Source organism: Varroa destructor, unplaced genomic scaffold (genome assembly GCF_002443255.2).
Source record: "Varroa destructor unplaced genomic scaffold, Vdes_3.0 BEIS01000005.1, whole genome shotgun sequence".
Taxonomy (NCBI): Eukaryota; Metazoa; Arthropoda; class Arachnida; order Mesostigmata; family Varroidae; genus Varroa; species Varroa destructor.
In genome coordinates, this window is record NW_019211458.1 from 7,774,720 (window position 1) to 7,791,372 (window position 16,653).

Here is a 16,653-nt window from a genome sequence, read left to right on the forward strand (position 1 = left end):
GAAGGTTCCAGTAGTCGGGATATGGCAATTACTGAAAGAAGGAAAGCTGGAGCAGATGTAGAAAAAGCATTGGCTTACTGCATAGTGGCGTAGACCGAGCAAACGGCAGAGGAAAGTAATCAGCATTAGAACTGGTCCCTTCGTGAGCATTACAGACGGCAGCTATCCGTCGATAACCGTGTGCTGCTTCTGCTTGGTTTGACCTGGTTCTTGTTCAAAGGGTCTGTTCATCTGCCATGCCGTCACCATCGTAGCGTTGTTGCGCTCCTGGTTTCCGTGCCAGCCGTCACTTTCGTTTTTCCTGGGTATTGCGGAAACTGCAAGTTGACGTAGGCCATCACGAAACACCGCAAAGCGTTTTGCCATCTACCCGAGAGAGATCAGGCTAGGAGCAGGATTGAGGGGGGGGGGGGGGTCCGATGAGGAAGTAAGGCTTAACTGGGCTGGCTGTTACGCGACGCAACTCGACTGCATGGTAAGCTCCATTATACTACTTACTCGTTGGCCGTAGGGCAGCTTGGCGCGCTTCCAGCAGAACTCGCAGACAACGATGATTACGCCGACGGTGCAACCCACGATGAGGGTAAGGAAGACGCCTCCCACCGAGCCCATGTCCATCTCGCTCGTCGACGACGCGCCCTTCTCGTCGTCACACTTCACCAGTCCGCCTTGTTGCTAACGATGAACGCCGAAAAAACGGCGAGTAATAAATAATAAATCAGGATTGAAACAATAACGATCAACAAATTAGAAATAACGGATAATAATACGAATGCACCAGCGTGTATATAATAGCGTAATAAAGCATTTCATCATCATCATCGTTATCATCATAATGGTATGTCAAGTATCAAGTATCAAGTGGCTTATTCTAAAATAGTACCAAATTATGTCGTCACGTGCTTTTTTTTTATATATACGTTTTCTTATATATACATTTATATATATATATATATATATATAAGCTGTTCTCGTAAACTGTTGACAACAGGATTTATTCAACCAGTATAATATTTTATATTCTGTTACGACAAATGTTAAATACCCGTCTATCGTTAGAGCAGACTCAGATAGGGTAGGTTTTTATTAGAAAATATTGCGAGATTTTTCGTATTGTGTTTACTCAAATACTGCCTTAGTCTGGCAAACAGGAACCGCAAAAAATAAAGTAACACCGGATGAAATCAATCAAAACCTGCTCATATAAATAGTAGTATTTACATCATGGCAACTAGGACATGTTTCAGTAGGAATTACTACCAATCGCAATGTATTATTCTATTAGCTATAACCTTACAACAAAGACTTCTCTCAACATAAATCGCTAGTGATAACCCCGGTCTGGCCCATCACTGCCCGTTGACACCAAGTAACAAAAACATAATTTTATAAAAATCCAACCTGATCTTATGCAATTTCTTCTGTATCTGAAGATCGTCAAAACGCTGGTTTTTCAATTTCACATTGATGCTATTGTTGCGTAGTGTCGATCGTAAGCACTGACAAGTTTCGATATCTGTCAGTATCACAACATAAATCAGGCAACGATCATACGTTATCAGTTGTATTGTTTTCTAAAAGTTTCGTGAGTCATATACTCTCCGCGGACACGTACCGTGCGGATCCTTAGCAGAACTTCGAAAGTTCGATCACTTGGACTTGAGTAAACGCAAGCAATTTTTTCTCGCAGAGTAGCAATTTGACGGACAACGATCTCTGATAGTTGTTTTCGTTCGTGTACCATAGTGTTGAGTTTCTGATCGTACAGCGCTTGCGATTATGAGATCTACAATGTACATTGAGGGAAGTGGGCCTGTGATCATATTCGTGAAAAATATGCACCTGCTGCCCACTTTCTTACAGCCGTGTCGACAAATACTACACGATGTTCGTTCTCGAACAAGAAGTTCCTAAACACGGGTTTCGAAATAACGATATTTTTATCATTGGCGGGAGTAACTAGATTGTTACTAGCAATGTCGCCTGCTTGTGATTTAGCTAGCAGTTAAACACTTTTGCTTTATATTGAACTAAAATTTACCATTTCAGCCCAAAAACGTAACAACTATATAAGAAGTTCCATATTTTTTAGACGCTAACTCTCTAGATATTGAGAATCCCCTTCAAATAGATGTATACATCTACTAGTAAACGTACAATTTAGTTAGCGATTCAGCGAAAAACATGTTACAGATATCACGATAACCCCACTTTAACAGAGCATGTATTTGGGCTTCTGAATTTTTGTTTTCGTAATATGTTCAACGACCCATACACGTTTTTAGGCCTTAGTTATATGATAGTTGCTTTCTACGCGCTTCGCCTATAATGCACAGCGCGACAGAAGGTGCGTCCGTAGGTAACAACAGTTGGGTACCTGTACTTTTAAGCGCCTTTATCTTTTATATGGAGACCTGCATTCGAATTTATAATATAGTTAAATGAATTTAAACATTTTTCAAACCCGCTGCAACCTGCTAACAACTCCGTCGGTTCCCTTTTCTGCTGGAACAATGAAGCCGCATTGCTGGTACAAGCTATACTTAGTAGAATCCTATCAACGCATTGATATAGCGAAAACCACTGTACAAACGATAACATGGAGCCTTACGTTATAATACGTTATCTTAGCTGTACATAATTGTATAGTACGTACCTTCCACCATTTCATTTTTAAAGAATGCAGAACTCCCTTTTCCTGAAGGATTAAAATTGCCGATGTGAGAGCACTGCGTAGAGGGGACTCTGAAATTTTATCGAGTCAAACGCAGTATTTACGTCAAAATTTCAACAGTATTGCACACTGCATTTGGCAGTCTCTAAGAACACCGTCAAAAGATTGTTATGAAGCCTCAGTGGGCACAGTAACATCCGAAACAGCTGAATTGTACACTGCTATAGTTATATCTAATTTTTTCTCTGGTTTAGGTATGGCACTATCATACATTGGGGTCGACGTCGGACATTAAAAATAAAGCAAAAAACCTTGAATAATAGGTTAACACATTCCAGCGGCGAGCGAAGGAACAAATAACATGCAGGACCAAAGTAAACTTGTCAATGGCGAATCCTGTACTACAGTCATCTTGCTCCTATAATAACGTTCACTAGTTTTCATGCCTGGTCGTAGATATGGAGGGGTGCTTAGCGACTACATTGCTTGAAACTGAGAAGTTCCACATACGCATACGTACTCAAAGGTGTAGCGATACCGTAGCCTTTGTTATCAAGCAGACCTCCGATCTGTGTGAGGTTGCAGTTTCTTTCAACGAGGTACTCGATTGACAGAGCCTCCATCAAGTAAGCGTAGTCCCCACGCAGCACCCTCTCTATACCCTCCTTGTTCGACGACGTGAACACTGCCGGTCGTGCCGTCTCCATGTACGTCCACATCCGCTTCATCACCGGGTCGTTATGTTTCTGCTCAAGGTTGTCGTGCGCAACACTTTTAGACACAAAGATCTTCAAACAAATTAAACTATGGAGTTATAAAACAACTTGAACAACAATGGCGTCACAAGCCGCAACATTAGCCTCTATGCGGAAGTGTTCCGCGCGAAGACTTTCACAAGTGGAATTACGCCTAATGAAACGTACAAGAACACGTTTAATCCCTTTGTTTAGAAATCAGATAAGTAAATGTGTTTATTTCAGGTACTGCCTCAAAGAGAGATTGCCACAGACGGCCGTTCTGTCCACCATAAAACGAAGTGTGTTTACACCGGTCTCGAAGTCAGTGAACTCCTCAGATAGATCACATTCTAATAGGCAAACGCGTTACTACTACTACTACTGCTACTACCATGGAAATATCACCACCAAGACTCGTCTGATGTTATAAACCAAACATATATTAAGTTTCTCTTAAAAATATAGCCACTTAACCGCATTTAGGAATTCATAATACATTTACGCAAGTATAATTTGATGCTCCTCAGTGGGTGTATTTATTTAGCAATACAGGTTATATGGTGTTAAATGAACGGTTCGTACCAATATTAAGTAAAGAGAAATGGGTGCCTAGTCTTTTTATGATAATACTGGCACCGCTGCTGTTCCTGCCATTGTAGCCGTTGGGGCACAGTCATTCATGAGCATGTGACTCTACAATAAAAAAACTTTGCCGACGGAAGGAAGAGCTCGGGCAAAGTGAAACGTACGAAGCGTCAACTATTCGTCGATATCGTCGCATTTTTGGAAAGACTAAAAAAAAAAATAAGAAAAAACGATAGAAAGACAATTTTCGTAATTCTGTAGTGACTCCGGAGGCGCCGTTGGGTTTATGGTACGATAATTTCGAAAATAACCAACAGAAACCATTAGCCACTTAATCGACCCCAGCGTCATGCTGCTTTAGTACAGTCGCAGAAGACAAGTTGAGTTAGTCGGTGAGCTTGGCGAACTAAAGGCCTCGGTCCAAACAAAATAGCCTCCATAACACTTCAGGCTTTGGGTTGGGGCTAACGCTAATTTACCTATGTGGACAGTTATTTGCCACAACAAATGCAACTCTTCTCTTCATACGAGCGCCTATAAGACACAGCAACGAGGTCAAAAAGTGTTGTTGGGCAGTGCGCGCTCACTGTATTAGGACTCCGATTTGCATATGATGACGAAAAAACCGGCACGCGTGACGGACGCAGCAGCAGCCAGACTAAAATAAGCCATCACTCGTATGTGCGATGAGCTCTTACTGGCTATCGCCCGGTAAACAGATTACACCACGGCTCGTGCGTATGTAGGTGGAAGCGTGTTTGCGAATGGGTCATTTCGCAAAGATTGCTTTCAGCATAATATCAATCAAGGTTTATAGCATAGTAATCCGTAAATGTAGGCCGCTGTTGAGCTATAATGCGTGTATGGCATTTTTACCTTGAAGAAACCATATGTAGATCCTCCTCCAAGGCATCCGTAGGCGATCTTAGTCTGCTTGGCCAGATCGTTGGCATTTTCAATGGGGGCTCCCATCCGGGCGGCTGTTAGGAAAGCCGCGAGATTCGCTGTATACGATGAAATAAGGATCAACGTGAAGAAGTACCAGATCGAGGCCAGGACACGAGTTGAGATGGCCCTGTGCATGTTATAACCCATATTGTTAAAATAAAGAGAAATGTAAAGGTTAAGACAGAGATGTGGTAAACTGTTATGAAGTTATAGTGGATAGTTACTTCAGTTAGTACGAACAACTTCATATTCTATTTCCAATGAAATAAAAGTGAAAGACGATTAATTTATTTTCGTGGTTTCGGAAGATTTAATTTATTCGTAATCGAACGATTCTGTTGCACTAAAAGCTATCATTTGTTTTCTCTGCCTTAAGGTTAACTGGAAGATAGGTCAAAGGTTCATACATCGAAACTTGTCTATAGATGATTAACTATCTAGGAAGCGGTCCACGTCTAAGAATCGTTAGAAAAATTTCTACTACAGAGGACCTGATCCTATTACTAAAACCTGGTACTGTCAAAGAGCAACGGTTATAAAGAAGTAATTATGGTCTTGATCCATGCGCTTTATGTTTGCTGCTTTTTCTTACCTAGGTACCAGATCGGAGCCTTGCTGCATAATGGAACCCATAGTGAACCAGAACGCGTTTTGCAGAGAGCTGAACTGGTTTTCCGGCTCCGACTGGGGATCGCAAGGGTGTGAGGGCACCCATTCATACGGCGTGAATCGGCCCAGCACGTAGACGAGGATCGATACGAACGTGTACACGGTGAGCGTGTAAAACCATACGACGATCGAAAACGGATAGAGAAATGAGAATATGGCCGGTTCCGATTTTTCAGGCTTTTTAAACAGGATTGATATTCCCGTGTTCATGAACGGAATAGTGAAGTCTACCACCTGCTCACGTTCATATGTGATCGTTAGGTCAACAACTGCAATGTCCGCTTTCTGTAAATAAATGACAGTAAAGCCAAAAAAAGTTCAGGTAAATGCAACGAAGTTCAAGGTGATGATTCATTCATCATTGTTACTCCTATTTTGTTTTAATGGTAAAAAATTTATTCCGAATATATAGCTAAGGGTCTACTGTCGAAAGACGATATTTTATTATTATTATTATTATGGAAAGATCATAGCTGATTCCTAGTAGTACGTATTCGAAATAAGTTCGTTCCGATAAATTTGTCCATGTCAGCTATGTGACCAATACGTTCAGCTGCGTATGTGTGGCGCTAGATATATTAACTTAGAACTGTACCTAAGACGGCAAGTTCCAGCAGACGCCTGAAATTCGGTGCGGTAGTTTGTTTTTCTGGCTTTGTTTGCCTATGATTTATCCTATTGTCGTTCAAGCCCCCTTCAAGAGATGGCGTAGCCATTGATCGTTGGATGTTCGGTGAACACAATGGATTACGCCTCACGTTCATTGGAGCAGTCTGACTATATCAACAGATAGGTCCTGGAGAATCAAACGGTCAACTTTGTGTACGGGAAACTATTTGTTTATTAAATTTATGTGGAACTCTTTATTTTATTCGAATTTATGTAGAATTTTGATAGAAATGTTTCGACACACTGGATTTTCCAACAAATGACGGGAAATACGTTTGTAATCTATGGTCCATCCCTGTGATCCACGAGTCGATTATCTTAAAACTTTCAAGAAAATTTTAAGATAATCTAGATTGAATGGAAAATTGAAGGGCTCCGTATTTATTATACCATGGTATGCCTCTTATATTTAGTGGAAGTTAATATAAATAGAACTGTTATAAATGAAACGGCCCATCATATACACAAAGATACCATTCAATCAGCAGCCTCTTTGTATGATAAGTAATCTACATCACAGGACGCATGGCAAAATCGATGTTCTTTTTGGGAAGCGTTTTACAATAAATGGTACGCTATTGTTTACGTAGATAAGAAACATAAAAATGATTACATTGTCTTCAGAGTGTGTTATTTAGTTTGTAAGAAACCACATAGAAGATGTCGCTCCCTGTCATGAGTGGTCATTTTACGCTCATTCCTAAACGCGGATTTTTAGATTCAGCTATAAAACGACCATGTTTCATAGCAAGACGATTGACAAAAAGTCAATTATTCTCTGCGAACAGTGGCAAATGACTTACGAAATAGCCGCAGGAAGAAGCATATACGTCTGTGACCAAATCGTCTAGCACATAAAATCGAATCAAAGGAATTAGGATTAAAGCCTGTAGCTTGCACGGAATACAGCCATTGACTAAGCTCCCTACCGCCCGCCGCAGTAAACCACGCTCACTTTTAAGTATGTACCGTGCATAGTGCCAGTAAGTGTATTTAATGTACTGGATATTCCTAAACTTCACTTTTAGATACTATAGGATAAAACCGTTTCGAAAAACCCATCCTGCAATAATAACTTAACAGATATTAGGTATATTAGCAGAGTAACGTTTGACACCCACTTCAGGCGTTGGTTTAACAACGAAAGCTATTGAAACGGCTTCTCTTCAAGCAAATGGCGTCTTAATGAAAATATTGTTGAGTTATCTGTACGCAGTTCCGAAGAGCTCTGCCTCTCTATATTTGTACTGCTAGCAGCCGTGTTTGCCGGGCAAGGTAACTGCATCGTCACAACTCACTTCTCACAACCGCAGTTACCATATATATTGAAATTTAGTACTCATCCATGATTTACTACTATTTTGCATATAATTTATACGCGATATTTCCTAGGTCGTAAAAGCCGCTTTGGGCTGACGACACGCATATCGAAAAAAACCAATGGCGATATCAAAGCGATTCATCTGGATATCCGAGCCCACACGAACTTTAAAGTGGTCGTTACTCAACCGGCGAAAAATTCCGTAAACTTAAAAAACCTTTTATAAACAAAAATCAATATAATTTTCTTTTAGAAACGAATATGGTTATCTTTGGAACGCCACTGCGTTTCCAGAAGTCTAGAACCGTCCGCTTAACCACAACGAACAGTCTGTTGTCGGCATTTACCTATCAGCTACAGAAGATGCTTTAGCCAGATTTTGCCGGACTGGTAAAGGACGACCAGCGTTTAACTAGGTAGGAAAATTCCGACAGTGATCAGGGCGTGATGGAAAAATATGGAGAGGCCAGTTTTCTAAGGCGAAAGGTGCAATGCTCAAACTCAGGTAACAACAAAAATGTGGATTGACCCAATAACTGATACAAAGCTTCAACGCACTTTCTCAATACATCCTCATTTACTTGTCAGCCAAGTTAGGCAGCCACCGTTAAAATGACCTGCAAAATAAAATGGTTGATATCATTACAACTACGAATTCGCGAACGGTATATTTCAACGCGATGTTTCGACTTGCAGAACCTGTAATCGTAATTAGAAGGGTTAAACCCGCAGATGTGGCGTCACTGTGCGTTAAATTAAAGTTTGTATTGATCGACTCTAAATAAATATGGCTCCTTTAGGCTACCGAGGGCTCTACTAGGTAAACACGATTTTTTTTTCCTATGTTAAGGTAGAAGTTGCTCAGCTACTCCGCTCTTTACACTGCAATGTGGCAGGCATACCCTAATAAATAATGTATATATATTTTGGAATGATTTTTACGACTGGATGCATTCCACGTCAGAAATATCCACGTAACGCTTCTGGCCAAAAAAAGTAAAGCTGAAACTTTCCGTTAGATCTAGATTGACCAGTTGAGGCTCAAAACTCCGCGGCGTTCCTACATGGTCGAGATCACTTCCACTCTATCTAGACTATGCGTTTCGAATAAATGCAGAGCCGGTTATATACTCATTATATGTTAAATAATCAGTTTTTAGTAGACCATCCAGCAAAAACGCATTCTTAGTTTTAACAACGATATCTAGAAAAGGACGCCGGACCTCATCCCTAACGCATTAATTGCGACCCTATAAAACCTTTATCCGCTAGCTTGCTGGCCATCTGACCATTTGCCTCCCCGCACTAAATCGAAACCCTATTCCCATCCATTTGTCATATATCTATCTACCGAATGTACTTAAAACAGCATTGAATATTATATATATTAAGTTAGGAAGAATAATATGTCGTGCAAATGTAGAAATATCTTAGCCATATATATTAGCAAAAGACGACAAAACAATTCATAGTATTACATTGATGATGTTTTTATCATGACAAGTTTAGCAATTTAGCGTCGTACACACTTATACTGGCACATTTTGAAACAAATGTACCGTATTGCACGACAGCTAGCCATTACTATGCATGATAATAACAGTGTTTTTCTAGAAATGGTGTAAATAACATGGTCGATCTCTCCAATTTAATGAAATACTACCGTCTATTGAGAAAGCCGTATCCTTCAGTGTTCACTGTCCCATAGAGGTACACATCTAAAAGCTAATTATAATTATTATTCCCAGTAAAATTATATCATATAATCGCTTTCTTCTGAAATGGACCAACGCGCATGCGCGTATAAAAGAAAAAATCAATAGTCTTCGTTCAAAAGGACACAAACTATCCTGGCCTCGTGCTGGATACTAACTACAAGAGGTGACCACTTTATTATCACTAACCCTTTGAATGAGTTCACCGACCATTCCGTTCCATTTTCCGTCTGGTTGACGACTTCCGTACTTTCGATCTGGCGATATGTAAAACGTGTAGTTAAATTTGTACAGGCTTGCCAGTGCGGCGATAAGATCAATTGCATAGCCGTAGAACCGATCATTGCCAGTACGATTTTCCGAAGGCGGATGTAACATCGTGTATGGTTCATTCTGCGAAATGAGACCGAACAACAAAAACAACGGGGTTTGTCGTGCTGTTGTGAAAACCGGCAAAGGAAAACAGAAATGTATTTCTCTCTGCATCCTCAGATCTATTAATAAATATATCCAATCCGAAAACGTTTATTAAGAGAGCTTCTTTGAACAGCCGGATACTAATCTATTTCTAGGAAAATTTCAGACGTTTACTGTGGCAGCTTAACGCAGAAAACAAACTAGCAGGGGTAACCAACCCTAGTTGTACTTATAGCATCGTATAACAAAAGGACCATCGAGAAGATGCAGTTCAGGAGCAGAAGGATTCTGCTCTGTTCAGCCTGTGGCCATTAGAGACGCTACCATAAAATAGCTGAAGGTGAGGTAAAATAACTAAATTTAGACATTTTATTATTATTGCTTTCAGCGGTAAAATTAAACTTGTTACTAATGACGCATAACTTACACGTATTAGGTACTAATACGTGTAAGTTGTGGAGTTTTTTTTTTAAGTTCAAGTTCTGCCATCAGTGGGACGAATGTTTTCTCAAAGCTATGAAGTTCATCGTTGTCGTCATAGTTGGAAAAGTTCATCATGTTCCATGAAGATTGTAAGAATCTTATACGCTACGAGATACTCCTATTCTCATACACTTGGTTATATTCCTGCTAGAAAAACACAATTCATTTTGTCAAAGATTTTGGAACACGGCGTGATTTCATACTCAAGGTAAATCCTACAGCCAACATGCACTCAAGATGGCATTTCCATGCCCATAGAGCTTCTCTGAATCTTTGAGAATTCAGATGGTCATTTCTAGGAATCGTATGGGTTCAGTGTTTCAATTTCTTATCGGAGTGTAATCTATCGCTAAACTAGCACCCATTTTAGGAAAATAGCAACAGGTATACGAATCTCAAGTATAAAGCGCGAAGTATATAAAGGAACTATTATGCCAAGGTCATGTTTGGTTCGTGAGAGCTACGACCGTAAAGGGTCATTTCTGCTAGTAGATTTTCTTTTTAAAAAACTTTCTCCTTCGCGCTCAGCGTCGATGTATACTTATTTCGGAGAACTTAATTCTCCAGTAAATTGAAGACATCATATGAAAGCTTAATTTCATATTTAGTTTAATTATTTTCACATATATTAACGCCCGAATAGCATCTAGTCAAACTCTATATTTAACAAATCAGAGTCTCACGGTGATTCAGAGCGTTTGAAATATATCAGTACCAACTTCCTGTTGATATCGATTAGCTAGACTCTCGGGCCGCCAATCCGCTTTTCTACCTTTGACTTGATTACTTTGATTCTTTTACTTAACTTAACATAGCATATAGCAACAATCATAACATTGCGATAACTTGCCCGCACTCTTTTGAAGTTACTTCGTTCGCTTATTTAACACGAATGAATTTTAGTTGTCTTACAATAAAATTCTCAAGGCTTCGAGTTTTCCGTCCGGTATCGCCGTTAGACATTCAATCAGATGGCTGGTTCCCACTACGAAATGAAGTGTGTCTATGTTCAGGCTTAAACCTAAATCATGGGACGTCCCTAAGGCCCCAATACAGATTCACACCTAACCTAACAAATTATTACAAACCTACATCTTTGCGATTCCGATATGCTTGAGAACCGCTGCTTCCATCCCGTTATTATTACCTTTGATTCGGTCTATAGCTTCATTCATCCTGACCTTCCACTAGAATGTTCCTGATTTGAATTTCGTATTCGTTATAATTATATGATGATATTAACAACGTTTCTTTTTCTTTTAAGAAGTTTTCTATAAACCTGCTGATATGGACCGTATAGTTAAGATATATTTCACTGACCAAATGCGCATCACGGTTCCTATAAAGGAAGGAAGTGTCCGAAGGACCGGCGTAGACTTAGCGTTGAATCTGTTTTTCAAAACATGAGAAACGAACACCTTTCTAATGTGGTCCTTTCAGGACATCTTAACGGTTTCAAGTAAACTGCCAAAAATAAATCAGCTTTTATGAAAAACGGCATTATGAAAAAAGGAAGCCTTTCCTATGAAACAATCGAGCAATATATACTTAGATGAAGCACTATTTAGCCAATGGTTGTTGAAAAGAAAGAGTGAACTTGTTGAAATTGTATTGCACTCTATCTATGCGAGAAAGAAAAATCTCTCCGGAAAACAGTATTCATTCTATCAAGGAACATAAACCATATATGGCAAAACAGTTTTGCTTTCATCAACCCTTTCAACTATCTACCAACCAGTATAATTACACCTTCGTACAAGGGAAAGAAACTGTCCTTCGGAACAAAGCATTTGTCTATTTCAACAATTTTAGCAATTACGAAGTATTTCAATGACGATCAGTATTTTACTGCCGGATGATAGAAATATGTCGAATAGCGGAAACTACTTGTAAAAATAATGTTGTGCCCGTGCTAGAGTGCTTGAAAAACACTTTCTAGCATGAATACTTCAGAAAATCTTAACGGTTGTTGAACAGATCCCAAAAATGACTAGCTTCGCTCTCTATCGGAGAAAGGGACTGCTTCAAAAACAAATCATTAGAAATCAGCCTGTTCAGATTACTAAACGAAACCGATGCGAATTTGAGAGATAGAATGCAAGCAAACAAACAAACAGACGCAATACTATATATATATATATATATATATATATATATATATATACATTTTACGATTTTATTATATAACTTAATATTTTAGAAATAGTACTGAGTATTTCTTAGTTTATTCTACTCGTCGATTTAATAAAAGTGTAGAAATATTTCTCAACTTATTTTTTAACAACAATATTGCGTTAAATTGCTGCACTTACAAGCACGGTTACAACTCGCAAGGTCATTCCTTCGAGCGTTCGGCTGAGGTCCGCTTCCTGTTCAGTGCGATTGGCAGCATTAAGCTTGAGACCCTCTCGCGGGCTCCATGAAGCAATCTTTTTTAGCCCCGTGTATTTGAGCTCCACGACGTCCAGGCCGAACTCGTCTCGTGTCCCAGTGCGACGGTTCAAACGTAAGTCCCCACTCAGCCCCCGGATTCGCGCCTAGAATAGATAAGAAGAGTATAGGATCTCGATATTCTGTATACAGTCAGGTACTATAAATCATTCGTACCATATAAATACCCAGATGCATTCAAGACAAACATGTTTAACAAAGGTCATCTCAGTGACGACTAAGGCAGTTGTGAGGCTGGTACCATAAGCCAGTATGGTATAAATTGCGAGCTTGGATCTTATCATTGGATATTTCATCGGCGAACACCCGATTCACACCCGGCGATCACCCCGTTAAAGATCCGGGTTAGAAGAGGGAGTGATTTTTATGAGAGGAAAAAGCTACCGAATAGTAACGAGGGCCCACGGGAGTTTCGCGGCTACGACGCTGAGTGCGCGCATTTCATCACTCTCGCATTAGTATCAAAAAAAAAAAACCCTGGAGTCGAAAATGCTGAGGCGTTCCCGGCCAAGGGTCGCCGAACGACAAGAAACTATGTTTTTCCTGATGTGCAAGACTATCTAATTTACAACACAGTTTAGCCACTATAGTATGTAACCTAAATTGTGTACAGCAAACTCGAGTGTCAAGTGCTCAGAGAATATATATACACACGAGTTAGAAATTATTTTTCCGGACATTCCTCCTGGTATGGTTAATTCAATTCTTCCTTAAGTGTTCTGCTCAGTCGTCTATAACAGAGCACGATAGACCAACCTATTATTACTAGTTATTACAAGGTTAAATATTTCAAGTATGAGCTAAAAGAATATTGTATATATTGAAAAAAATAAAAGATTCAAAGCCCTAAGCGAAACAATCCGCACTGTTCGCCGCTAAAATTATACTGCAGATATTGCAATTATCTGTGCTTTCAGCGGCCACTAAAAAATACCCTATTTCCAGCATACTGCTTCTTGAAATGTATGATTTTCTCAGCTACAAGTAAATTGTTTGTCTTATGGGTCGTCTTCACGTGTATATGTCTTAAAGAAAAAGTCCAATACGATTTTGCTGCATAGAGACTATTTTCTGCAAAGGAGCGTATATATAAACCCAATGGAAAATTATCTATCTTCCACGTCTGTGAAACATTTTTGACCTATTAACATGTGTGTTAGACAATTTATGAACGGCTTACTAATAATTAGTTCCTCATTGCTCAACTTATGTTAGGCAAAAACCTTGGCATACTAACGTAACGTTGTTCAATCACTTATTTTCTTACATCATTCTCTTATTATTATATTAGTGCTACGTCGTTATATTAGCAAGGGCAGAATTTAGTTTTGTCGAGGCATAACTATGTAATTGGTTTTTTCCAACCGATCAATTTTAATGTCGGGAAAGCCATTCGCACGTAATTGAACATACCTTTCCAGGCACGTAACTTGTTTCGAATAGTAATATGCCTCTCGTCTCAACCGACAGTCTTCGATGGAAGAACATACAAAATATCAGATGCGTATAGTGACCTTAGTTCTTGTAGAACAAACCGATAATGAAAACACCAGCGGACGTAGTGTATGGATGTTGTTTGATAGGGGAGCCTTGAGTGACTCCTCAGAAACGCTATTATCTACTAGCGCCAGAACAGCCGCAGATAAGACGACAAGAAGTCTTCACAAAGAGGTGTGCGTGTATATTTACCCACTGAGAAGATACTGATTGTTTTTGTTCTACGATGGCTCTATTCTTCAGTAGTGACAGGATCACACAGACACCTCTAGAGTAACGAGTTCATTTGACCGAATCTGTCTATAATTTAAGGGTTCAGTGTCAAAAAAGCTGAAATCAAATGTGCACATTATGCAGACAATCGAATTACTAAAAAGTCTATTAATTAAAAATAACAACTTACAAGGTTTATAACTCAGTTATCTTTATTTAATGTGTTTGCGAAAGAGTCCTTTAAATCATATCTTTTCTCGAAGCACAAAGTATAGATTTCATTCCATTGCTATGATATGCAATGGAACTACTCAAATGTAAACGGTAAAAGTTAACATTTGAGCTTTACAGAGGTCCTGTTACGCAAGTTGAATTTACGTTAATTACGAATTTCCAATTTTATATATTCCCGTTGTACTGAGCCAGTCGTAATACGTGTGATTAGTCCCATGCTGTTTTTTTTTTATTAGCAAAAGAATTGCCATCAACGATTGTTGGAGGAACAATCATCATAAAGCGTTACCATCGTTTATTTTAGATATCAATGTACGCCGTTGAGAAACATACTTCATATAATGTAACTCTTCATAAACAACAGGTCTCCATAACACTTCTCGGAGTACCACAAATATTTCATTACCAACACCGACTGGAAAAACAACTGTCTCTAGGCAAAAAGAGGAATAGGACAAAAACGCTTGTTGAGTTTAGGAGCTGTTTATAAACAGTAATTCTACTACTAAACCATAATGAAAGCTATGTAATAGTACGATAAATAATAAAGGAAATTACGTTAACAAATTAAGCATACCAGTGACCTCTGGCTGTTCTGGCCTCCCCTGAGCGCTCAAGCAGAGCCGCACTTGGCCGCGCCACCTCAGCAGAGTGACACAATAGCTACTATTATTTTGTCGGGCTACGGATCCTTCTTACCCCTTTGATGGCCTCAAGCAGGGCTTTGCCGTGCTCCCAGTGCGCGCTCCGGTTGCAGTCAAGCTGCGAAAGGACCAACGGGCCCGCCCTTAAGTCCTTGTCCTTGCTGTTGTCCTTGCCTTTAGCGGCTTTGTTATCCTTCGCGGCCTCTTTATCCTTCTCCAGGAGAGCCTCTACGCCCGCTGCAACCAAGCTGACTGCGTCATACAGCAGAGCCTCCGCTGTCTGCAAAAAAGCGGGAGTACAAACACAGTAAAGCTTTACGGGCACATCGCTTCATGTACAAGTGCTAGAAGACTGACCATCGCGTTATGTGGTGTTTACCCTTAACACTTATTTTCATATTGTAGCCTATTTAAAGGCCAGAGCAAACTACTAGTTAGACATGAGCAATGTAACCGATCATCGCCAAGTCTATATGCCGGCATATAAGATTAATTTTATTATTGACTACCGAATTAGTTTCAGGATTCAAAATATCACTAGCGAATCCAGTGATGTTGTTTAGCCTTAATACATAGCCATTTTAATGGTTGTTCGTATTAATTGTCTTTTGGTGGGGTTCTTTTCATGAAATTACAAATAGAAGGCAAAAGAATGAAATCGTGGTAGTAAGTATCTGCTCTTCGTTGACTTCACGTTTATAGACTGGACGTGACCAACTTTGCCCCCTATTTTCCTTTGTTTGACAGAATCGAAGGAAAATGAACGATTACGTCGCCGAATAGAATAATTATAACGGCGAATAAATTAACACAAGGGATTTATTTAAAGTAGCTGTTGCCAAAATGGTTGATCAGTAGGCAGATGACACGCGTTGGAAGGCAGTTCGAGACTCTACAGGCTTAAGTAAGGCGGTAAGAGGTGTCGTAGTTGATCAAAATGTTACACATATCTCAAGGGGGCCGTAACGCGATCGTATTAGCACAGTTAAACTCACTCAGAGCTAAATGGCCCAACGGGGCATTTGTGTATGTAGATGCAATGACAGATCATTGGGCCTTGTATTGTCATATACACACAGCGCCACCTAAGGCAGACGCAACCAGGCGCAAATAATAATAGCACTAATGCAAAAAAATAAGCGCGTTGTCTGCAGTTCAATCACGCATACGGTATTGTTACACGCATTTAGTACTGCCTGCCTTTTTATTTTCTCTGTTGCCATTCTGAGCTTCGTGGAATCGTTGCTATGCCGATACCAAAAAGCTGCTTGGGACGCCTATCGGTTTAGCGGAGGCATAGTGCATACCCAACTTTCATTAGTACTGTGGCAGTATAGACTAGTTCAAGCAAACTGCCTCTAGGGGTACGATTACCCCTCGGGAAGAAAGAAAGCAC

General features: G+C 39.8%; 1 protein-coding gene and 1 long non-coding RNA gene across 6 annotated transcripts in view; one reads left to right on the plus strand and one right to left on the minus strand.

Moving 5' to 3' along the window:
• LOC111250772 (uncharacterized) overlaps positions 1-16,653 on the plus strand; it is a 40,890-nt gene that overhangs the window by 12,545 nt on the left and 11,692 nt on the right. The window contains exons 3-5 of one of the 4 annotated variants that reach the window (XR_015329396.1): positions 5,541-5,935; positions 9,891-10,075; positions 12,534-12,724. This is a non-coding gene — a long non-coding RNA (uncharacterized LOC111250772). Of the gene's footprint in view, positions 1-5,540; positions 5,950-6,303; positions 9,515-9,890; positions 10,076-12,533; positions 12,725-16,653 lie in introns of those variants that run through there. The other 3 variants (XR_015329397.1, XR_015329395.1, XR_015329394.1) reach the window with 3 other exon arrangements.
• The window catches only part of LOC111250771 (glutamate receptor ionotropic, kainate 2-like), a 112,674-nt gene that overhangs the window by 7,759 nt on the left and 88,262 nt on the right, over positions 1-16,653 (minus strand). Inside the window, exons 9-17 of one of the 2 annotated variants that reach the window (XM_086991622.1) lie at positions 15,313-15,537; positions 12,531-12,755; positions 9,508-9,711; positions 5,537-5,898; positions 4,873-5,071; positions 3,195-3,462; positions 2,657-2,745; positions 499-675; positions 159-301 (exon numbers count right to left, since the gene is read on the minus strand). In XM_086991622.1, coding sequence (XP_086847748.1) covers positions 287-301; positions 499-675; positions 2,657-2,745; positions 3,195-3,462; positions 4,873-5,071; positions 5,537-5,898; positions 9,508-9,711; positions 12,531-12,755; positions 15,313-15,537 — 1,764 coding nt within the window. In that variant the 3' untranslated portion in view covers positions 159-286. Of the gene's footprint in view, positions 1-158; positions 302-498; positions 676-2,656; positions 2,746-3,194; positions 3,463-4,872; positions 5,072-5,536; positions 5,899-9,507; positions 9,712-12,530; positions 12,756-15,312; positions 15,538-16,653 lie in introns of those variants that run through there. The other variant, XM_086991621.1, reaches the window with a different exon arrangement.